The sequence below is a fragment of the Metarhizium album genome (assembly GCF_000804445.1).
Source record: "Metarhizium album ARSEF 1941 chromosome Unknown scaffold_24, whole genome shotgun sequence".
NCBI lineage: Eukaryota > Fungi > Ascomycota > Sordariomycetes > Hypocreales > Clavicipitaceae > Metarhizium > Metarhizium album.
The window spans coordinates 230,810-254,289 of NW_024467598.1; the positions used below are offsets into that span (position 1 = coordinate 230,810).

Consider the following 23,480-nt stretch of genomic DNA (forward strand, 5'->3'; position numbering starts at 1 on the left):
ATAGTCAGATTGAACGAATGAATATTCTGCAGCCCTGCGCTTAGCACGACGCATGTGACGCGTGCGTGCGAGCGTGCGAGCGTGCGTGCGAGTGAGTGAGTGAGTGAGTGTGTGTGAGAGAGAAAGAGAGAGGCAAGGTCGAAACAGAACCCCGCGACCCGTGGTATCATTAACGACTTCACAGCCATGATGATAATGTGCAAAAAGGCACCACGCCTACCCGTATACGCACGACGACATGGCCACGACCAGCCACAAGTACAAGATACAAATTACAACGGATGGATGAAGACGCTGCCCGGGCAGGCAGGCCCCGGGAGGACCAAACGCCCCCATGGTCATCAAAAGGAAAAGATATCAGGATGCGGCAATCCCCGAACAGCCACCGGCCATTGCGTCGAGCTCGCTGCGGGGGAGTCTTCCCCGGAGCCGTCCCGGTGCCCGGTAGCTTTCCGTCTGCGGCCCGCAGCCATGTCGGGCGCATCAGACGCGGATGGGTCGATGCGGTCTCGGAGCGTGGCCCTGCCGCACCGTCACCGTCACTGTCCTGCGTGTCAAGGGCACCCGAGAGAAAGGGGGAATTCCGTAGACGGCATGTACGTATGTATATTCAGAGGACATGGCGTCAAGGTGGTATCATTCATTCTCCTCCTTCGGTCGCAATATCCATCGACGCAATCCCACTCCCCTCCCCGCAACCTTCAGCAAAAACAGACACACTTTCCGCCCAACCCCAGCCCAGATTACCAAGCCTGCTCAGCAAGCACTAAAACGACGTCCATGTACTAAATAAGGACGCGAAAACGCCTCGCTCTGCACACCATGAACAAACGCTGCGTCTGGAGCCGTAAATCAAGAGTAAAAGCAAGAGCCATCTGTGCGCCGCAACGTACCCGTCACTGCCAAACAAACGCACCAAACAAAGCGACCTCCATGTCTTTTATCTTACACACATGTATATCTCGTGTCTCCGTGTCCTTTCTGGCAACCTCAATCTTGCCAAGCTTGTGCGTGCCGTCATTTCGAGTGTCGAACGAGAATAGCCTAGCTGGCTAACATGTCCCGTTTGTCCAATGTAAATAAAAAAAACGTAATCTTTCCGCGTCTCCAATCCCTTGGTTCCATCACGTCCTTCAACTTGCTCTGATGTGGTAGACGAATGCCTCCGTGGCCAAATCAGGCAAACAATGCAAGTGGTCATGTCCCGGCGTCGTTTTTTCCCCTACACACGCGCATCATGTAGTAAAAGTAGAGTGAAACACTGTCAGTCCGAATAAATTTGGCAAAAAGCAGACTCCTTCTCAAAAGAGGCGAGTTTCTTCACGAAGGCGGCTCTTTGATCCTTGATGGTGTAAACTCGAAACTGCTCCCATATAAACCAAACTCTCTCGTCTTCTTTCCTTGGCACTTTTCTTCGCATCACTGGAGCCATGTTCGTCGCTTGACGCCGCGTACATCGGCCGCTCATACCCGGCGGCAGTTCTAGGCGGAGGGTGATGGCCATGGCCGTCGACTCCATTGGGTAGGCCGTAGCCGCTCTCATACGCCGGCCTTGAAGCCCCTCCTCCGTGTACGGTCAAGGGTGGTGTGGGGGTGGATCGAGCAGTCTGGACGTGGGACATCAGCGGTGGCGTCGGTGTCGACCTGGAAGGTTCTCTTCTGCGGTCCATCCGCGGTTGGGTGTGCGGCGAAGCGCTACCGCCGGACGACGTCGACGGGCGCGTCGGTTCCAATCGTTGAGGCGGTGCGCCCGCCTGTCCCTGCGATTCCGCCTCTGTGCTTGGACGTGGCAGCTGGTATTCTTCCGGGTCGATTCCGAAAATGGCCTCGTAGTTCTGCAGGAACATGGCGAACACTTGTGCGGGGATGTTGAGCGTGGGCGAGAACACAATACCAACATTGCGGACGGTCATCTTATTGACGTCGGAGTTGTTTATAATCCGGATCAGGAACGCAATCAAGTATTTCAAAAGGGTCGCGTTTGCCCGGGGTAGTCTTTGGCCCAGTTCCTTCATCTTCGCAATCTTTTCATTCCGATCCGCGATCTCAGTGGTGTGCAGGAAGGGAAGATGGAGATCCCTTGTGAGTATGGCAGTTGGGAGTTCTCGCAGATAGAGCTTCAACAATGATGCAACCGCGTGAATATCGTGATACTGCTCATCAGCAACAAGGTTGACATCACTCTCGGCGTTGAATCGCTCGCGAAGCTGTTTGATGACTAGATTCGATCCGCTCAGTCGGAAGATGCCCTCTTCGCTAATTGCGTTATGGTGGTCAAGATATCGTATGCATCGATAGACAACGGATGGCAGAGGCACGTTGACGTCAACGGGCGGGTTGTACCGGACCGCCTCCGCCAACGGTGCTCCGAATACCTGACGGACAGGCCCTTGGTGGCCATGAGAGGGAGGGGCATTGGAAGCAGAACTGGCGTCGCTGCCTCCGAACAACGAGTCCTGCCCGTCGGAAGAGGTGCGAGTCTTGGGTCCGAATCCGAAAAAGCTTCGCTTCCGCTGCTTCTTTTCGTCGTGTGTCGGAGCGGCCAGGCCTGCCCGATTGCCCCAGACAGATGAATCCGAAATGATTTGGGGATCCTTGGGTGCGGAGATCAACTTGTTGGCTTGAGAGGTCATGGTCTCCCCGGCGAGGTTATGTGGGCTGTGCTGCTCAGCAAGAGCCGTAGATCCCTTTTGCGGCGCTTCACCAGCGTGCGTGGAATCGTACCTGACCCCGATCAGTGTGTCCGAGTTTGCGTGTTTGTGCTGTGTCCTGCTCGAGGGGCTCTTCTTTGACCTGGCGCTGCTGGTCTGTTCATGGCCAGAAGGCTGTTGGTCATGAGGAGACTTGGCGCTCGGGGGCAGCGGTTGTCTGTCCTCGTCTGCATCTTGGTAATCTATCCACTGCAAAAGAACATCTACCCAGATATCTCGCTCCTTGTCACTCTCAGCGCACAATATGTGTTTAACATGGGCGCTCGAGTCTCTCTTCTTGGGCTCCATGATGAGAAACGCGTGCCTGAACTCATTGTCAAGGTCTTCCCCCGTGCTTGGCTGTGCTGATGATGACTGGTTTTCGTTGGTTTGTGTATGGGATTGCTTGCCTATATGGGCATTCCGAAGCCGGATTGTACCGAGATGCGCGCCCCCAGGGGTCTCGTAGTACTTGAATTCTGGCTCCGGGCCTTCCAAGACAAAGAACCTGGCTTTCCAGCCTCCAAAGTTCTTACCCTTCTTTGTCAAGTACCCGCTTCGAAGTGGTCGGCCGTCTGCGCCAATGTTGAGTCCGCTACCTTCCGGACTTGGACGGAAAGACGATCCTGTTTCATCAGCGTTTGGTGGAAGGGTGTTTGTCGACAAATACTTGCACAACTCCACCGCCGTGGCTGTGTCGAATGGCGTGTCGAGAAGCTCAACCATGTATTCTTCCAAAGCAACCCGTCGGGCATCCAACTTGGCCGGGGCGTGACCGGTGAATAGTGCGCGGTCCGGCGTCTTGGCGGTATAAGCTGAACATTGCTTGAGCCTCGAGTCCAGTTTGCTAAGTGAGGCAATGTCCTTCTCGACTCTCCAGAGCTCACTACTATGAGCCCTTGAAATGACAGCAAGCGTAAAGACAGGGTCTTCCTCGAGTTGAGTCAGAGATATGAGACTGGCTCTCGACGGTTTCATCCGCGAAGACGCTACCTGGATCTTGATGGATGGTAGGGCGTTGGGAGGCAACAAAAGATTCGGGTACTCCTCCGTAACAAGACCCTTGTGAATCATTGCGCGTGCTGTGGGTGAATGCTGGCTGGCTTCGTCACTGCGCTTCGCTGAGTTGAGCGGCGGAGTAGACGAGGAGCCAGCCGAGCTGAGAGGTGGTGGCGATATCAACGGTGTGGTCGGAGGCATAATGATGGCTTGTCGTGGTGCTCGAGACGACAAAGGAGCCGGTGCGCCAGCCAGTCTCGCAGACACAGGTGCAGAAGCCGAATGCGAAATGTTGCCAAGTGGGCGAGGACTAGCTGGCAGCCCGGGGCTACGAAGAGGTGCCGCGATGTCGATTCTCTTCTCAGCAAGCAGCAAAGCATTTATGGAAGTGGACTTGTCGTGCTCTTGGGCCGTGGGTCGGGATGCAGGGCTGGCAGGCAGGACTGTGCACTTGACAGAGCTTTCTGAAGAGGGTTTGGAGGTACTTCGCCCTTGAGTATTTCTCGAAGCAGCGGCTTGACGTTCTTTGTCGTCCTCTTCTCTGGTTTTGCGTCGCCCTCGGGTTTCAGAGACCATCTCATCAACCTCGAAAATGTGATCGTAATCAGAGTCGCTGTCATCCTCGGCAGCGGCCGCCAGATTTCGTCCAACGGGTTGCTTCTTCAACTGCAGAGGTGCCGGCGGTGGCTTCCGCGGAGGGGAAGGAAACTGGCCAAGCCCATGGTCTGGTTGCGGCAAGGGCTCAGTAACAGTCAAGGATGGAGCAGCTGTTGGTATCTTGGGTGGTGGAATCTTGGGTGGTTCGCTCGGACAGCTTCGGGACGGCTGTAGGGAGGCATTGTACGAAATGTCCCCAAGATGTTTCTCGTTCTTTTCTTTCCAAATTCTATCGCAAACTTTGTCGTCTACTTCATGATCAAACTTGTCCGACGCATGGTCTTGTGGCTTCGGCATAGCAGGCTTGGGTTCGAGCAATTCGCTGACTGCAGTTGGCGAGGTGAGCGGTCTGTCGGCTGGAGGGGTAATCGGATAAGGTGCCATGGGCATATCAAAGGGAAAGTCCTTTGGACTGTCTGCGTCGAGCGATGGAGAGACCGGTGGTCCGTTTGTTTGAACCCTGGGATGCGGCTTTGGACTACGTGGCGAAATCGTACCCTGGTATTTGTCGACGCCAAACGTTTCAGCTTGTTGCCCAGATGCGGCCTTTATTATGGCTGCGCTGGTCATAATTTCTTTGAGTTTCCTTCTGTACTTTTCTTTGTCTTTCAAGGCCGCCTCGAGATCTTTGTTCAGGCCCAAGATCATGCCTCGCTGCTTGTCGACTAGTCTCCATAATTGGCTGTTCTGTTGTGACTGGGAACTCTTTTCCTTCAAAAGGTATTGTATAACGGCTTCTGGAGTGCCCGCTGTTTTGATAAGGTCAGTAATATCTGAAGCGTTGGACGCATCCTGTAGACCACCCTGGCTAGGAGAGCCTTGTTTGGATGAAATCGCGGAGATTGCGGTGTCCATTGAGGAATTTCGGGGTCCCCCTTTAGCCACTTCCGTCGGAGTTGTGGCGATTGTGGCAGCCATGACCGGTCTGCCAGCCTTTGGGGGGCCTGGCACAGGCTTCAATGTCACAGAGTCGGAAACGCTTCGACGATCATTCGAAAGACTTGGATAGTTTAGTCTGCAAAGCATGGAGGGTCAGCAAGCGCACAGAAAAGGACGGCGAAGGGCATTCCTGGAGCGAGAATAAAGTGTCGAACGAATGAGGGAGGGAGGAAGGCAAGAAAGATCCCCAAAAGCCGGTAGCAACGGTCAAGTAATATGTGTCAAGCGCGACATAGGATCGGAAGCAAGAACCTGGGGATTTCGTCCTCGGGGCTAGATGGGCTTGACGAATCGCTATAAAAGGCCGTCTGCCCAACAGATGCCCTAGATGTCGTCTTGACGGCCGAGCTGCTGCCAATAGGCCGGAATCCCTGTTGTGTCGCAGAAACAGCGGGTTCGGGAGGCTTCGTGCTTGACGGAGACGTCGCCACGTTGCTTGCGGTGGACAGCGGACTAGGTACGGGGGGTCGAGGAGATCTGGAAGACGAGCAGAAAACGACGTTAGCAGTCTTCTTGAGGGGTTTTTTATTTTCCTGTAACAGTTTATCTCAAGGCAGCAGAGCCTTGGTTTCAGCTTGAACAAAAGACCGGACAGTAAAGAAAGACCAAAGCTGGGGCCACACCAAAAAAAAAAGGCAGCAGTATAAAGAAAGCCCATAGTGGCTGCTGAAAAGCTCTCGAGCAAAGCGCAAAGAACTGGGAAGAGATTTCCGCCAAGTTCTATGCCTATGGAAGAGGGGGCTCGCTCAAGGTTGAAAGAGTCTGGTCCAAGGTTCTTGCAGCGCAGACGTCCTCTTGATTTTGATTGATGAAGCGACTTTGGCCATGGCAGGCCGTCTTGGGACCAGCGACAAAGAACGGAAACGGCGGTATACTGTAACTATGCATTTTTTGAAACATGAATCTCGTAGGCAAGCTCACCTTTGACCTGGATACGGTAGCGAGCCCAGACCTGCGAGCGAGGGCACGTTGATCAAGCGTCCAGTCGACGCACTCGTGGGAAAGTCGCCGAAGGAGGTTTGTAATCGAGGGGAAGAGGATATTTGAGAGGCATGAGACGAGGGCGAGTCCCAGTGTTGTCCGGGTCCAGTTAGAGTATCGGCAGTCAGAGGCGTCCCGGAACCGACGCCGACACTAGCACCAGCACCAATACCAGCTCCAGCTCCAGCTCCAGCACCAGCATCAGCATCAATGTCTGGGTTCGAGTATGCTTCGGAAGATGAGGCCAGGCCACGCGGCGGCACATGCTGCGACATAGTCCGGTTTATGCAGAGCAGCACCAGCAAGCGCCTCTCCGCAGGCGTCGGGTGGAGAGGGCGTCTGGCCTCTTGACCTCGGCCGTGGGAGGAGGCCAGGAAGAAGGCGTTGGCGAACAGCGGAACTGAGCGGACCGCCGTGTCAGGGTGTCAATCGACGACGATGGAGGAGGGCGTGTGGATGCTCTGAGCACACCAAAAAAAGATGGAGGAAAAGGGGGGGAGGGGGGAGGGGCGGGGCGAGGCGTTCGAGGCGGCGGCGTGAGAGAGAGAGAGAGAGATAGACAGACAGAGAGAGAAGAGAGTGCACATGGATGTCGACGAGGTCTCGAGCACTTGAGACGCCAAACCAACCTTGTGGCCGTGATCCACTTTGCAAGTACGACTACTAGTAGTACAAATGAAGTTCTGGGCGATGCCATACAATAGAATAGAATAGCATGCAAGCACAACGCCTGGGCCAAGGCCAAGTCCAAGGCCTCGGAACGGACGGCTGGCGATGGGACGGAGTACGGAGTAGTAGACTTGGACATAAAAGGCTGGAGGCCGTTTGATCGGCGCATGGCGTTGTATTGCCTTGACCGTTGGACGATTGGTTTCTATCTGTCACGGATCCAGCCAACCAGTCAGTCGTCATGGACCCGGCTTGTGACTGAAAACACAGACAACAGCAGATTGCAGATTGCAGATTACAGATTGCTGGGCAGATGAGTGGCCAGCGGCTAGTGCTGTGCAAAAATCACATCAATACTCCGTGCGTGTACTCCGTACCTTATTTAGTTCTCGACGTGTGAGGCAAATGAGGCAATGAGATTCGCCATGTCCCCTGAATTGGTTGATCCCTTGTCACGTACCAGACACAGACATCCTTGGCATGCATCTGTCACGATGTGCTGTTTCAATACATACGGGTTCATCTGGTGTAGACAAGGAATAAAAATGCCCCTCCTCGCGCTCAGTCGTTGCACGCTACTCGGTTGCATGGCGAGTTACGTACGCCCAGGGCGAACAACAATATTGCTGTGGTTGATATGATATGTGTGCGAGCCTTTGCAGCAAGGATGTCCTGAAAAACTAACCCGACGATGAAAACTCCGTGACGAGTACTCTGTCTGGGAAGCAACAGATGGTTGGCATTACGAGCAGTACTCCGTCGCATTACGCCGTAGGGTAAAACTTGAGATGTCGGCTTCAGTCGTTGGAATGGTGTCCTCTCCATGCACGGTCGAGGCTCTTCGATTTGTTCCTAGTACGGGGTACCGAGTACGTATCCTTGAGTAGGTACCCGGGGGAGTACTTATGTACTTGGGTAACTGGCAAAGGTCAAGTGCCCAGGTGCTCATCACTTGAGCATGCATCAGCACACGCAAAGCAGTCGAGTCGAGTCGAGAATGCTCCGTGACGTTTTATTTTTCCACTTTATTTTAACTCGGGCTGGTGGGCATTTCCCCGAGCCCCGAGACCCTTCTCGATTCGCACCGAGCACACGGCGCGCAACGGAAAGGTACCTAGGTTCTACCAAGTACGTAGCTGGCATTCGGTTGAGTGCCTAGGTACCTACCTAGGTACTTAAGTACCTCTTAAAGAGGTGGTCTGCACCTGCCCGACTTTGCGTTCCGCATAGATGCCATGCACGTGCGCAAAAGGTGGCTCCTCCCAAGACGCCCATCGAAATAAAGGCAATTTCGCAGCGTCGTAACTAAAGGCAATGCAGGCCCTCCTTTGCGAAGCATGTTCATTAGTGCCCTCATCTATCCTCAACACGCAGCCTCCTGCGGCGAACCTTAGCTGGCAATCCGTCAGGGGTCTAACCTCGCACTACTCCGGAGTTCGTACGGCGTACGGAGTACTGCCTACTGCATGCACCTCGTGCCCGCTGCCGTCCTCGAGGCTTCAGTCTGTCACATTCTCAAACAAACTACAAACTACTACGACAGTGTCTCAAGTCCCCGACCTGAACTGCCACTCTCCTAACCACCCAGGGCCGCAATAGCCGGCAGGGATGCCCTCGCGAGCCATTGTTACGGAGTAGTAGTGTGTGTGGCCTCGAATGAAATTAGCAACGGCTACGCGGAGTTCGACAATCCAGGAACAACTGGTGGGTTCAAACCTAACCGGACTCCCGCCAAGTCTTCTAATTACGGTTGCCATGGCCCATCAGACTCCCAGTGGCTGGTTGGCTGGCCTCGCTAGATATCATTGCTTGTACCCTAGTAGGCCTCTTCGTTGGCGAGGGTCGTCACTCGATCCTGCCTGTGGCTTGGTCGCCTTGTGCTTGGTGGTTAGTGCTACATGATCAACTCGCCTTGCGAATCGATATCCGTCAACAACTTCACAGCAAATGAAGGAACGGGAAGTCTGGTATTGATCAAAGTCATTGATGTACGTACTATTCTCAATTTGTCCCCAATATGAATGACATGGGAGGGGAAGGCGGAAAGGGGGAAAGGGGGGCGACATCCCGGAGTCAAATTCCAAGCTAGAGACAAATCGGAGGTAAGTAGGCGCCGCCTCGCATTTCATCCCATTCCATCTCTAATGATTGGTAGTCGTACAAGCCAAAAAATTCTTACTGGCAATCTCCTGCCCAAATATCCTGAGACTAGCAAATCTGAGGCGCCGCAGCTTTTTGAGCGCGGAACACGGTGTACAGCCAGCCCCAAGCAAGCCCCTTGATACTCGGCTCGAGCAAGGAGACAGAATGCCCGTCTCAGGCATCCCTCTGTCCATTCCAAGCCAACTGGTCGCCAATTTCTAGTGCCTGGACATTTGAAGCAGCTAGGGCCGTATGCCATTTTGCCGTCAAGTCGATTTGCCATGGTCGCGGTTGAACTTGGACCGCAAGCAAGCCACTGCAGCCCAACATGGCTTGGGTGACTGTACAGTTCTGTACTGGTCTGTACATCCATAAAACCAAAGCCATGTAGGAGGCTTGTCAGTAAAACAGTGCACCGGCGATGCAACGCAAATCTACGAACTGTCTTCATTGGCACGAGAGCTGAACACGCCTGGGCAATCAGAGAAAGAGTCTCCTCGGATACTACCACTACCCACACATACATACACGTGTACTTGCGCTGGGTCACTTGGCGTGCCCAAACTCTCACGCCATTGTACCGGAAATATTTGCTGAACCGAATGTCTCGTCAGCAGACAATGCTGGAAACCCTAAGCTCATATCTATGAAACAACAAGGCCTCTCGGCGAAATAGGTAGAATTCGCTGAGCCTGTCGTGGAAGTACTATCCCGGAATGACTCGTTGGCTAATCAGACCCCCCCCCCTTCCAAAGACATAACTCGGTAACGTAATTTTTTACTCAGAGAGTCCCGTTAAATAAGGTGTTTGTCTCACAGTACGAGCAATCCAATTGGCTCTCGGCTTCGAGTCGCGGCCCAGCCGCCTCGCTCAGTGGTTCATCAACCTGGAATCACTTCTTTCTTTCTCAGCCTGGACCGACGAACCTTGCTTTACTCAGAAACAAAAGTTTTATCGCCCGTCGAAGTCACCACAGTGAACATTGGGTGCTTGCTTTTTAAGGAACTACAATCTGGGCTCTGTTTGTGTTTTCAGCCACCTCTCCAGAAACGCGGCCAATGGTGGCGCAAGACATGGCGCTTGCTCGCGCGGACATTTTGATGCTCGATTCCAGCCGGATAAGGACGTGCCACGTTTTCCCTGTACGATACAATAAAGCTGTGTTCTTCGAGTGCACCGCAGAACTTTGCCCCCAGAAGGACGGTCAGGAACTGCTCATACACACATGCAGGCTATGTGCGATACAAGCAAACGTGAAATCTCACAAACTCGACTGTGGCGTGGTATAACTAGCCTCTTTTCCAAGGCCCAAGGCAAGAGCTCAGGGTTGATGATGCAGCCAAAGCATACATGGACCTGCGGCCTGATCAGATATGGAAATGTCTCACGGCAAAGAACAGCATCTGCAGCCACTCGTCAAGAGAGACGGATTGGACTTCTGGGTCTCTTGTTTACGGGATGTTTACTGTGGGTGTCGATTGATGGGCTGTTTGAACTTGGAATTCCTGTCACACTGAGCACAATGCGAGAACCATGTGCATGCCGGATGGGCCTCCCTCGGCCGGGGGGAGGTGATCAAACCCAGATCAGAGACAGACCAAAATTTCGCAACCGTTTGGCGTTTGAGACTTCTTCATGATGAATTAGGCGTCATGGTGCAGTAATTCCGGACCCCCAGCATGTGTTGCACCTCTGAAACGTCGCATCTGGCATCTATACATACCTACTTGGGCAGGTAGAGACACCAGTGCGACCTGTGACCAGGTTATCGAGTGCTTTTCACGCTAGTGGCCAGTGGTTGCTGACAGTAAAGACAGATGCCGACATGCCAACCAGGACGCCGCTGTTTCAAGAGTCGATACATATGCTACTACCGGTACAGATCGCGGCCTACATGCCCGGATAGTCCCGGGCAACACATACATACATAACCTTGGGCTCTCGCTGCTGGGTGGTGGCAGCATCATAGTATTCATGCCATCGTGCCCGGTAGCCGGGCAACCGGGCTCGTAGTTTTGTCAATGGCTACTCCATACCCAGGTGCCTAGGTATGGTATCGACTACGTGTACGGAGCGAGTACTTTTACCCCTGCCTGTACTTGATTCGGCCTGGGCTTCCATGTCTCGACGTTGAGGCAGCATGGTTCAGCTGAATACCCCGTAAGCAAATGCTTCTGGGTTCTGCAACGTCAGCCACGGGCTGAATACCAACATGACGGTGCGTCGGCCGTTACAGATCCTTGCCACCACTCATCTACCTACGCGCTCATATCCCACACGGCTGGCGGAGGAATCCAATCCAGTTCAAGCAAAATGCTTCCTTGGTTGAGTGACAGTCGATACGATACTCAAATCAAAATATATAGATGAGTGAATGACCAAGCACTCCAAGCACAATCAATGGCAAGCATCAAGGAGCATCTCCTCCCGGGACCTATAACGCAATGCAAGAAAAGCTGCCAGCATTCAACGTCTTCAGCCCAACGAGAAAGCCTTGACAGCTGTCCGCATGTGCTTCTTTTCTGTTTTCGGGAAATGGTGGATGGAGCTCATCCTAATAAATGGATTCCTCATGCTTGTTGGTGGTTTGCCGCCTGCCGTCTGACAACGTCATCCATCCTCCCCCCGGCTATTGGGTCCGATCGATGCGTCTTCAACGGCTGTGGCACACGAGCCCCTTGTAGTCAATACCTGCTTGTGTAACAAAGACATCTCGTGAAGCCCAAACACACTGGGATGGACACATCCGGCTTACTGGAGCATGGCACCATCCAAGGTGTCTTGGAAGAATGCCAAGCGGTAGCAACTCCTTGATTCTGTTCTGAGGCTGGAAGAGGTTGTTAGGCTGTCCCATGAGGCGACTTGTTTGTTTCGGCAAGTCTGCCACGTCAAGACATGCTGCAGGATCCGTATTATATGTTGCTCACGTTGACAACCCACGACTCAGCAAATGATGCAGTCAACTGCCGAGTTGCAAGCACTCGCATCGACGCTACTCGCACCTGGACGTCTAGGTTCTCGAAGACGGGGCGAAACGCCCAAATGCTCCCCCTTCATGGTCTGATATCAACCACGGCGAGGCCCGACTGCCAACGATACTCGGTAACCACCTGAACCCAACAGCACCGACGACGGAGATTCAGGCCGTTGCAACCCACCGCCCGAGTCAAGCGTCCACAGGCCCGATTCGTCTTTTCCGGCCGGCATTTCTCCAACTTGTCCCGAGGCTATCGCAGGGCTTGGGCTTGGCAAACGAGATTCCGTCCCCTGGCCATGGAACCCAATCAACCATGTGGCCTCATAATGCATTGAACAAGGGAAAACATGCTCGGGATATCCCAGGCTGCCAGGGTCTGGGTAACCCCCAACCCAGCAATTCCAGAAGCCACGGGCCTGCTCTGACTGGCGCATCTCCGCCATATTCTCCACCAGCTCACGCCGGAACCTTGGCAAAATACCGTGTCCAACGTCATGGGACCATCAGGCTCGCTATTTGGGCGCCGCCGCCGATGTCGTGTGCCCCATCGGCTCGCCTGGGAGTCGGGACCGTGGTGCTGTGCTACCTGCCATCACGTCCAGCCAGGCGAGCGTGGCCTTGCCCGCATGATGGATGCGTCTTGGTTGCTCCGCCTTGTCCATTCTTACTGGCATCTCGTGCGCATATATCTACCTTGTCGTGCCGGCACCCCCCTCTTGAGCCTTGACAAAGCCAGAGTCTGATGTGCCTCGGTCTGCGTTGCAAAACTCTGCATCTGCCCCCGCGACACCAGCCATCAAGATCGCTGCTGGAACTCGGCGCCATCCATCAAAATGGGTATGCAGAAGTCATCGCCCGCATCCTCGTTACCGTGGCCGCCACCAAAGCTTACCTACCCTCTCGCAGGCCGCCGGAACGGCGCCAAAACGCGCCTGTACCTCGCCCGGCCCGAGCCAGACATCGTCACCTCCCGCCGCCGCGTCACACGAATCATCCCACCCACCCCTCCACCGTGCGAAGAGCCCATCCCCGTGCCCGTCGTCGAGGAGCCAGCGCCCGAGCCATGCCCATGCCCGCCAGCGCCCTGTCCGTCCCCGCCGGCTCTCCCCGCGCCAGAGCCGCAAATCGAAGTCATAGCCGTCGACGTCGAACCTCGAGTTAAATCGGCAAAGTCCAGCCGCAGCCGCTCCAGGAGCCGCAGTCACGTCCGCGAGAAGGAAGTGTACGTTAAGCGCGATCGCTTCATCCCCGTGCCCGTGCCCGTGCCCGTGCCCGCGGAGTCCAGGTACGAAACGTATCGCTACGTCGAAGCGCCGAGGAGGTGTGTCGAGCCTCCGCGGGAGAGGAAGATGATTGAAGACAATCAGGAAAGGGTGACGCATGTCCACGTCCACACCGAGGATAGGGAGGCGAGTCGCGACAGAAGGCCCTTCCGCGACAGGGACTACTACGACCGAGAGTACTACGAGACTGGGAACTATGGTCGGCGATGAGGTGTCCACGCACGCGATGCGAGTTCACCGCTGGACAATTTAGCTCGCAGATGCGAAGGCTGCATTGACCAGGATGACTCCTCATGCTCTCCAGAGTATATGATTCAGACCAAGGCTGGGATGTTGTATTGACGGGAGCGAGAGCGGTCTGGGTTTGGTTTTTGACTTTGGCCCGTGAACAAGGGTAATTTTTTTCCTTCAACTGTCCACGTCATGACATATGTGCCTGGTGATGAGTTAGACTGATGCAACTACCGCATGTGCTAGTATAACTCGCCATGGCCTGGTGCCTGCCCTGCCCTGGTCCATATACTTTCTGCATCTCCCCGTATGTATACGCATTTGAAATGTGCAGCCTTGCTCCGCGGCAATCGCGAGGCGTACGGGGGGGGGGCCGTTAATATCGAGCAACAGGCAGAGGAAGAGGACGCCTTCGCGAGCGTCGAGCGACTGGTCCACGCTGCTCGGCCGTGTACGCAACTGGACGCGGTAAACGGCCGTCCGTCACCGGTGCCTGGGAATAGTCCATGTCCGGCTCGTGCGTCGGCGCGTCGACAGCATACGCTGCCGTGTCCGTCATCGGCGGTGCCGGGCCGGGCACGTATCTGGTGTTTGAAACACGGGCTGTCTGCCTGCCGGATGGCCACTTGACGACGTTGCCCAATTCGCCCATCCACCAGAGGCCAATGACAATGATGAGCAGCGTGACGGGTATGGCGACGGCCCAGTAGAGCCACTGGCCCGAGTTCATGTCGCGGATGTCGTTGGTGTTCATGCCAAAGATGCTAGAGATGGCGCTCAGGGGGAGAAATACCACGGTGACAATGGTGAATGCGTAGATGGCGTTTTCCTGCCTATCCTTGGTCCAGTCTAGGCCGTACACGACGGCACGTTCCAGCTCATCTGCGTAGTCGGTGTGGCGGCGAAGGTCGAACTCGCGCTGTTCGACGAGACGAATGCATTCGTTCAGGAATAGAGCCCGGAATCCAAGCTCGTCTGTGGTCGAGAGCTTCGAGCCATCTTCGAGGTCCGCTGCATCTTGGTCATCGAATCTCAGGTACTCCGCGCCGTGTCGTCTCAACGGCGGGCTGGGATAATATGTTGCATCCTCCTCGTACATGTCGTGGGCTCGTCTACGGCGCCAGGGGCCATCGTCAATTGCTGCTGCTCCTGCTCCTGCGAGAAAGGTCCCGTCGTCTCTGGCGGCGAGGTTTGATTTGATGCTTGCCAGAGTAGATCTTTGTTTGGTCACTGTTTTTCTTATGACTGTCATTTCTTGTTGGACCAAACCAATTCGATGCTGGTACGATCGGTCAGATGGCTGGCTGGTGATTTCCGCATCCTACCAAAACCGTCAGAATCAATCCAGTGCCTACAAAGCGACCATAGTGCAAGCGCTTACCAGCAATGTCAAGTATTGTGCATAGGTATCCATGATGTCCTCTGCTTTGCCCACTTGATCCTGCAATAAGTTGAGTGAAAATAGTGAAAGTACTTCCAAGGGTAGTAGAGCAGAATCGCCGAGAATGCTTCGACTCGAGATGCCCTGGATAATGCGGTTCATGCCATCCATCACCAGCACTTTAGCCTTGGTCATGTGCGCAAGCCACGCATTCCTTCCGTCACTGGCACAGATCAGGCCAGACACGATGTGAAGCCAGGCCGTAACGAACTGCCGGGGAAGGTTGATGTTGGCCCTTTTCTTCTCATCGGCATAAGACATGACGTTCTGAAATAGTTTCGCATCTTGGGACATGTCTCTAAGAGCTGTCCTAATCTCCAGTGTGATACTCTGGCTTGAAGGTATGGACATGATGGGGGGCTCTCCCTCCAGCTGAGGTATCTACAGCCTCATGAGCACCTTGATTGCGGCTATTTTACCAGGGCTTGGCTGGGTATCATACCTTGAGATGGGCCTTTACAGCTCCCCAGTACTTATCTATCGTTGGTCCGTCAAACGTGGAGGGAGGAACAGCTGGAAAAGATCATCTGCAGCATTGAAAATGTCAGTTCTCTCTTCATGCATGAGTCTGAGATTGTCATCCGCCTTTTCTTCAACTTGAGTAGATTGCTTCACCAGGAAATCATGCACGTCCCCCCTTGTGGCATCTCCGCAACTTTTGTACGCTCGCTGATCAGCGTACGATGTTTGACCTGTCAAAAACTTCTCAGCCGATGCTAGTTGTTCCCTCAGAGCCTCCAATGTCTTGTTTGTTGCAGTTCCTTTTGTGTCAGACCGTACTTCTGCCGCCTGGAGAGTGAGTACATGTAAGTACTCAGGAGGATTCTTGCGTGATTTTGAAGGCTCGACTCCCGCACCATGGGGCTCCAGAGGCTTCAAGGCGGATCGCGGAGGAGAAGGCCGGGGCCTGAATTGTGAAACAGCATTTAGAGACTATTCAAATCAAGAATGGTTGAAGCGTGGAAATCTTACACCATCTCCATCCTCAACATGACACTTCCCTGGGGACGAGCTGCTAGTTGTAAAACTTTGGACCAGTTCACCGCTGTCACCGCGTGATTGTTACATGTAAACTCCAAGTTTCTCGGCCAAAAAGCGTGAAAGTTGGACAAGAACATCTGCCGCGGTTTCGCTTGTGTCAGAGAATGTTCAAGTAGTCAGCCATTCAGCAGCACTCACAAACCAAGTGGAACATGCCACGGCAGGAAAAGACCAAGTAACCGCGTTCCCATACTGGACATGAATCCTTCCAGGCGTTGACCCAGCGGCCTCCGGCGACGGCTGAGACTTGACTTGGACCAAGTCTCCGCAGAGATCGAGCTCGGACATGGTGCCGCAAGTTACGAGGAGTGCTGTTGACTGGTCAGCCACCGGGGACTTGTTTTACTCGGGGGGTGTTTTCATACAATTGTCCAGAACTACGCACCAGAGCTGCGCGATATGAAAGCATTCATTAGTTTTGGTGGCGGCCACTTGGCGCACAGCTTGTAGCATGTCTCTCTGTTCCGTTGTGCGAGAGTACTGTGCCTGCAATAGTGTCTGAGAGGGAAATACGGACGTGGTTGAGCCCGCAAGAAGACCCGAGTACTTCTGCAGAGAGAAATACGGGAGACAAATCCATCTCAAAGAGCCTGTTGGCTTCCCTTGATCAGAGAGCTGGTTTGTAGGAGACTTCAGAGGTATTTCGAAACATCTTGGCTCCATATACCCAACCCTTTCCCCTTTGGGGTTTTGTCGTGTCCTGATAGAGCTCTTTTTGACATCTGCTCTGAGCTTTGCCAAGGCAAGTCTTTCGGGCTCGGGGAAATGGATTTGGCGCGAGATTTCGGCCTGCACCGCTGTCAGAATCACATCACGCATATATAGCATCAAGATGCAGTTACCCAAAAATTGTCAAAGTGCATGACTTCTTGGCGAATATGACTGTCATGTGGTTAGAAACACTCCTGGAGCTCTTTGGTAGGCTCGTTGTTACTCACAGCCACTTGAATAGTGACCTTTTCTTGCCGATCAGCTCGGTCAATTTGGCTGCATGAACACCTCCAAGCTCGGCACTCCCGGTGTAATGTGAAGAATAAATCTTCTTTGCGTTTGAATTTGCCGTACTATCATGATCGGCTCTACGTGCGGAGTCCGAGTCTACTGCTGGCGATTCCAGATCTGACAGTTCTTCCTCAGTAACAGGCGAACTTAGAAACAAGAAATTGAACTCGTCATATGGATCAAAACCTCTGGCTGTGGGACTCGGTGGACGAAGAGGCCTATCATTCTGTCCTTGGTCAACATGATAGACTTCTGCATCTCCAGACTTGTACGCGCGAACTCTGGGGCCATCATCGCCGCGGCGGTACCGCCTCCTGAATGGAGAACGGCTTCGATCAGAACTTTGGTCCGCATCGCTCCTGGAAGATGATGGCTGCCACGAGCCAATGTCGACTGCTTCCCTACTGTCCATTATTGGGGGAGACTGCGAGCACCTCCCCCTTGGCGGGAGTGGAGGGATCGCAGCTGACAACGACGCCTCCTCGTCGTAAATGTTAGGCGCAGAGATGGCGTCTGCATCACGATGCCTCGCCCGCCTCACTTTGGAAGCAGGCGGACCTGAAAATGTTTGCGCTGGCGGATCATCATAGGGCGACGGCATGCGCCGGTCGAGACGTGTCCAAGGCGGCAAGGTAGATTCTGTCGTTCGCTCTGGGGCATATCCATATCCGTCGCCAGAATATTGGCCGCGACGCCTCGACGACGTTGGCGCGTTGAAAACATATCTCCGAGGGCGACCAGACTACAGGTAAAAAGGATTAGCCAATTACCAACCACGGGACCAAGGGGAAAACGCACGGCGGGAATTTCTACGTCGTCCTGGTAGAAGCGAACCCGTGGCCGTGGCCGGCGCGAGTGGCCCTCAGCAGCATCGTAATGGGCCATGGCAGAGCAGTGCACGAGCACGAGGACGACAATCACTGGAGTCGGTTCGAAAGCAAGCCTGTGGGCCGATACATGCCAAGCTCGGAGTGAAGGTATTTATTTTGCTCACCAAGAGGAAGAAGAAGGGAAGAAAAAAGAAAAAAAGCTCACAGGTACCTACCTATGCAGCCATAGATAGCTATGGGCAAAAATCTGACCTCATCTGCCTGCCATCTTCCTGCCCTTGTTTCCGTCGGGTCTGACTCGGCTCGTTAGCTCACAGTAGCTGGGGAAGGAGCGCCCTGTGCTTTGCAGCATCCAGAGCTGATAAAACTGCTCGCCTCCTTCTTCCTCCCCAGCCGATCCACAGTTGGCATCTTCTTGTCATGGTGCAATATGCGATAGTACAGGCGAGTATAATGCAATGCTCTGTGGCGCGTATTGCCTGGTGATGGATGGTCTCTTCATCCAGCCCCCCATCCAGGATCCCGGCAATTGACCCCGAGTCGGTACAGTTAGATGGCTAGAAAGATGCATTTTTGGCCTGCAGGGTCGCGGCTCCGAGGAGTAGCGCCGCACGCCCATCAATTTTCCCCAACCATTCGCCCATACCATACCAACTTTGTCAAGGAACCAACACCCGTTTCCCAAGGTGCTTCCCTAATGATCCTTTGATTTTCGCACATAGACGAGATCCTTTGCTATGTCTTCCGAATACTCTTTCCAGAGTTTCGATGAAAGGAAGCCGAGCAATCCCTTGTGCTGAATGAGAAAGGGAAATAAAGTATCCAATAGACTGGCCAAACCGCGCCGCAGACTTAGAGTCTCTTCCTGTGACTCGTATGCATACGCAACTTCTAGTGCGTTTTTCAGGTGAAAAAGTGCCGCAAAAATCTCGGTACGATCCATGGGTTCTTTCGTAAAGGTTTTCGTCAGGTAATATGCCAGGTCTCGTGCCATCTGTTGAAGGATTTGGGCAATGTGATCCTTCATGGCTTCGACTCCAAGATCCACGGCGCCAATGTACAGCAACGCGCTACGTGTGATACAGGCGAGGTCACGAAACTTCTCCCGGTCGTACTCCAGTATCTCGAGGCCTATGTACGGTTATGGATCAGCACTCGGCATTGAACCACCGACGAGGACACACGAGACATACTGTGGGTGTACATGAAGCGCAACGTGTATCCGACGACTTGGTGGCAGAAAGGCAAGCGCACGTCAGTTAGAAGCCCTTTCTGTTTCCTGTCAGCATGTGCAAGTCTCGCACTCCCGTCTTCCATTCTTCACCCTACCTTGCTTGCGGGTGGGAGCTGATTGGCAAACCAACTTGACTGTGCTCTCACGATGGCGCGGTGCACTTCAAAGACTTCGTGTCCAGCCCAGACGAAGACATCGGCGCCAAACGGTCGGAGCCACAGCCTGTCGGAGCTTCCTGTCAGCGGATATATTCCATGGGTATTGACGAGCTGGCTCATGCGCACCTAGCACCTGCCCGAGGCGCCGCCGCTTGGAGAAGCTTCTTTGATGGCGAAGCGGCATCTGGATCCTGGCCATCGACGGAGCGAGTGAGTTTCGAGTCTCGAGATGTCGTCTTTGCCGCAGCCCAGGCCACATTCTTCTTCGGTACGGTCGCAATGTCGGCTCTCTGAACGACTGGAGCAGGCGGCGCAGCTAATGGCCTTTTCCCCCAGGGATTTGTTTTGGGGGGGGACGCAGGTCGTAGGCGATCCATACATGGCGTATTTGTATTTGTATTTGTCTTGCTTGTGCTCTGGTGATTTGCCCGCAAATGTGGCCTCTGTAGCTGTCTTGGCCTTCCGTCTATCGGGGCGCGAGTCATGGTCTCTCTCGTCTCTCTTCGCAACGGTCCCGGCGAGCGGCAAGGCAGGCCAGGTGAAGAAAAGTAATAAGAGCGCAAATGGTGGTTAAAGCATATTGAGCAGCCCGGAGGCCTCGAAATATTCCAAGGCCATGCGGAAGTTGTGTTGGTGCTATGACGACGGGTTGGAAGCACAGGTGGGACGAAACGTAGGTGCATGCAAGTAATATATGGATGAATGGATATGGCTTTGGCAGCAATGAGGAAGAATGGGATGAGTAAAGAGGCTGTGAAGGAGACCAAAAAGTTAGGTATTTTGTGCCCCAGCAAAAAGCTCACTGCGCGCTGTGTCTGTCTCTTCCTCTTTTGTCACCTTCTCTTGGTTTCATGAGCTGAAGCCTCGTGTAAACAAAAGTGAGCGAGAGCCAAGGCAACAATCGAACCGCTTGCCCGGCTGCGTGTTTGCCGACATAGGCCGAGTGCATTGCATTGTCCTGCGTGGGTGATGCAACGGCCGTTCCGATTTTATGCAGATAACGTACTTGGGTACTCGACTTTGCTTTCGATGTGAATATGTGCATAAAAGTAAGTAACCATTGCTCCGAGTCATGGACTCGCCGAAGTTGGCGCTCCGTACTGCAGCATTTTCCATGCTGCTAATAATAAATCATAAGTCCCGTTTCCGGCAGAGATGGGGGAAAGTGAATCAGAAACTGTGTCACGTTGGCCTGCAATCCATCCCATGGCCCCGGATCACGATGGAGACGGGCACGTAATGTGGTCATTTCTACCCGGGGGTGTCCAGGAGCGCGCTCTCGCTCTCTCGACGCCACCTTGGCCTGGACACTTGGGTGCTTGCGTAATACAGCGGGATGCACAGCGGGGTGCACAGCGGGGAGCAAACAGCGTCACCCGCCCGGGACACTTGCGGGCAGTCCTACCTGGGTGCTTAAGTACTTGGGTACTTGGCTTAGTAAGTACTGAAGTAAGGGACCTTGGTGTCAACAGTAACTCGCCTTATTCTAAGTACTCAAGCACCTTGAGTACTTAGTATGGAATAGGTCAAATAACAGAAAAGTGATCGGGGACTTATCTTGATGAGAGATTTCATCAGAAAACTAGGTACTTTCTCGCCCCATATACTCTCCGAAAAACCCCATCCCTTATCATGGCCCTTGATCCTCCCTGCATGTCACTCCTGTCTGAATTGCAAGTACCTTGCCGCTAAGGCTGCTGCTGAGTGTCCAAGCATTTCGATACTTCAACCTGGTTGGGCGTCACGGGCGGCCTGGGTCCCTGCCTCACCTTCCAGGCTCGCAAACATTCACGACAACCACCACCTTCACCATCCCGGCGTTTTCGCCCTCGACCGCACACATACCCACGACATACAGACACCGCTTCTGCATCCTTTTGCACTGTTGTGCCAAGTCAAAATGTCGGAAGGGCCGGTGCAAATATCCTCCAAGGAGCAGTTCGATGACATCCGAAAGAGCTCAAAACTCCTAGTAGTCGCCTGTGAGTAATTGGTCCATCCAGGTGCATTGACTAAGCTGTCGCGTCGCCTCGACCCCGCCACCAAACAAGGTTGGTCTTTGCTTGGTGATCGCGACCGATGTCGCCAACACGGACACATATCGCAAGCCCTATTGCTGTCTTGGCTGTTCCCGCTTCCTTTGTCTTGATGCTGACTCTGCTTCTCCCATAGTCTTCGCCGTTGGGTGCGCTCCTTGTCGACGATTTGCTCCGACATACCAGACGCTGGCTCAGACAGCTTCCCGTCCGAGCATCCTTACATTTGCCTCTGTCGATGTCGAAAGAGCCGAGCCCCTTGCCAAGGAATACCTGATCACTGCACTGCCGACTATCCTACTGTTCCAGGAGGACAAGCTTATACAATCGGTCGAGGGTGCTAAGGCCTCTGACATAAAACAAATCATTCTCAACATGTATGCTGAGTACCTGTCTATCCATCGCGGTCGCCCTAGTACTCCCATCAGCGGCAGCGGTTCATGGGTCGGCGCAGAGATCCCCCGTGGATACAGCGATATTTCCGATCAAGTAGAGATAGGCAACTGCGAGCTCTCGAATGCGGACGAGGGTGCCGGGACTGTCAAGGTATTGTTCGACGTCACAAAGCCTAGCGCTTTGAGCGGCGACGACAGCGACGCAGCCAATGACTACGTTCAGAGCGGAGCGGACGACCAGCTACTTCTCTTCATCCCTTTCCAGGGTACAGTCAAACTTCACACATTACAGGTGGGCCGAGACAAAAACCGCAGTCGGCTGCGAGCTAAAACTAATGGGAGCACACAGGTTACGTCTCTTCCGCCCAAGGATCAAGATGACGTCTCGAGACCTGAGGTGATTCAGCTATACATCAACAGGCCTCAGCACATGGACTTTAGTGAAGCCGACGACACGGAGCCGACCCAGGCCATCACGCTTACTCCGGAGGATTGGAACACCCAAGGCACTGCTAGCATCAACCTGCGCTTTGTCAAGTTCCAAAAGACAACCACGCTAATCATATACGTGCAAAGAGGCGAGGAGGGGGCTGACGCCGTGCGACTTGACCGGATCAAACTCATTGGCGAAGCCGGTACCAAGCGCGAAATGGGAAAGCTCCAGAAGGTGGGAGACGATGAATAAAGGGCATATCACAGACGTGCACACACGTGCTTATTGGCAATTGCTGAGACGTCATTGACAAATATGATATGACAATTTAAAGCTTAGCGCGGCCGTCGTGGACAGGCCTGAGGAGCGTCGACACCAGCGGGATTTGCGGTTATCAATAGAAAAGGAAACATACAAAGCCATCAGCACCCTACATCTTGACCCAGATGTAGCTTGTGCGTGGTGTGTGGCATCAATGTAGATGTGTTACGAGGAGTGCATTCTCGAGAATCTTTTTTAACTACCAACCAAACCTCAGTACGAATTCATGTCCAGCCTTCATGTCGCGATCCAAGTGGTAGAAGCACCTGCACCAATAACAAAGCAGCCGGCCTGCAATTATGATTCATCTGTGGCATGATTGACGCTGCGATCTATCCATGGTAAAGGACTCGAGCAACACGGGATAAATTTTCAGATCATGCCAGCCGCACGAGGAAGAAGGAAAAAACCAGGTAAAAGTTGTGGCGCTGCGGCGAAATTTTATGGCCCAGGGCGGCGTCCAAAGTTGCTGAGTCAGCAGTTCCACCCGCCTGTACAGGGTAGCTCACAGATGTGTGACCTGACATTCTCTCTACGTGCGACGCCTCTTTGCCATGTGATAGGGTGGCCAGGGACTTTTGTCTGAACTTGTGCTACAATCTTCAGAATGTACATGCAGTTAATTCCGCAAGAAATGGCGATTTGTAGGGCGGTGCACGACGCAAAACTTGTGCCCGGAGCTCGCGTGTACAATATACATGGGGGAACGGTGCCAAACAACCCAGGTGCCAATGCAAGCGCCAATGCCCTGCAGCTCAGCCCACGGAATGCGCATGAACTGAATCTGGCTTCAAAGATTTCGTAATAGTACCAGTTACTACGACGTACATGTTCCGTACGGAGTACATTCGGAGAACTTTCCGTAGACGCGGCCAACATCCGCCCACTGGGGATACTAGATCCGCTATTGGTCAGAAAAACCCGCAGCCGGCATGGGAGCCGTTCACGTTTCCCGAATACACCTGTGACCAAATGACATGCATCGCTTTTGTCATGTTAGCCGTGATCTCGTTGGCTCAC

General features: G+C 53.7%; 6 protein-coding genes across 6 annotated transcripts; 2 read left to right on the forward strand and 4 right to left on the reverse strand.

Annotated features, from left to right (window-relative positions):
* Positions 1-1,301: 1,301 nt before the first annotated feature.
* Positions 1,302-6,541, reverse strand: MAM_06841 (RhoGAP domain protein; the record flags this gene model as incomplete). The annotated part of the gene is made up of 2 exons (XM_040825639.1): positions 1,302-5,361; positions 6,207-6,541. The coding sequence occupies 2 exons, from the start codon at positions 6,539-6,541 to the stop codon at positions 1,302-1,304; spliced, it is 4,395 nt and encodes a 1,464-aa protein (XP_040676403.1).
* A 6,347-nt stretch (positions 6,542-12,888) lies between these two features.
* On the forward strand, positions 12,889-13,548 carry MAM_06842 (uncharacterized protein; the record flags this gene model as incomplete). Its single annotated transcript, XM_040825640.1, has 1 exon — positions 12,889-13,548. The coding sequence occupies one exon, from the start codon at positions 12,889-12,891 to the stop codon at positions 13,546-13,548; it is 660 nt and encodes a 219-aa protein (XP_040676404.1).
* Positions 13,549-13,945: 397 nt separating this feature from the next.
* MAM_06843 (Mg2+ transporter protein, CorA-like/Zinc transport protein ZntB) lies at positions 13,946-15,361 on the reverse strand (the record flags this gene model as incomplete). The annotated part of the gene is made up of 2 exons (XM_040825641.1): positions 13,946-14,890; positions 14,951-15,361. 2 exons carry the CDS (start codon positions 15,359-15,361, stop codon positions 13,946-13,948), a joined length of 1,356 nt encoding a protein of 451 aa, XP_040676405.1.
* A 711-nt stretch (positions 15,362-16,072) lies between these two features.
* On the reverse strand, positions 16,073-17,938 carry MAM_06844 (uncharacterized protein; the record flags this gene model as incomplete). The annotated part of the gene is made up of 6 exons (XM_040825642.1): positions 16,073-16,142; positions 16,245-16,362; positions 16,417-16,840; positions 16,894-16,933; positions 16,990-17,795; positions 17,852-17,938. The coding sequence occupies 6 exons, from the start codon at positions 17,936-17,938 to the stop codon at positions 16,073-16,075; spliced, it is 1,545 nt and encodes a 514-aa protein (XP_040676406.1).
* Positions 17,939-18,577: 639 nt separating this feature from the next.
* Positions 18,578-19,395, reverse strand: MAM_06845 (BTB/POZ fold protein; the record flags this gene model as incomplete). The annotated part of the gene is made up of 3 exons (XM_040825643.1): positions 18,578-19,014; positions 19,077-19,155; positions 19,213-19,395. 3 exons carry the CDS (start codon positions 19,393-19,395, stop codon positions 18,578-18,580), a joined length of 699 nt encoding a protein of 232 aa, XP_040676407.1.
* A 1,780-nt stretch (positions 19,396-21,175) lies between these two features.
* On the forward strand, positions 21,176-22,391 carry MAM_06846 (Thioredoxin; the record flags this gene model as incomplete). Its single annotated transcript, XM_040825644.1, has 2 exons — positions 21,176-21,257; positions 21,448-22,391. The coding sequence occupies 2 exons, from the start codon at positions 21,176-21,178 to the stop codon at positions 22,389-22,391; spliced, it is 1,026 nt and encodes a 341-aa protein (XP_040676408.1).
* Between the last annotated feature and the right edge of the window lie 1,089 nt (positions 22,392-23,480).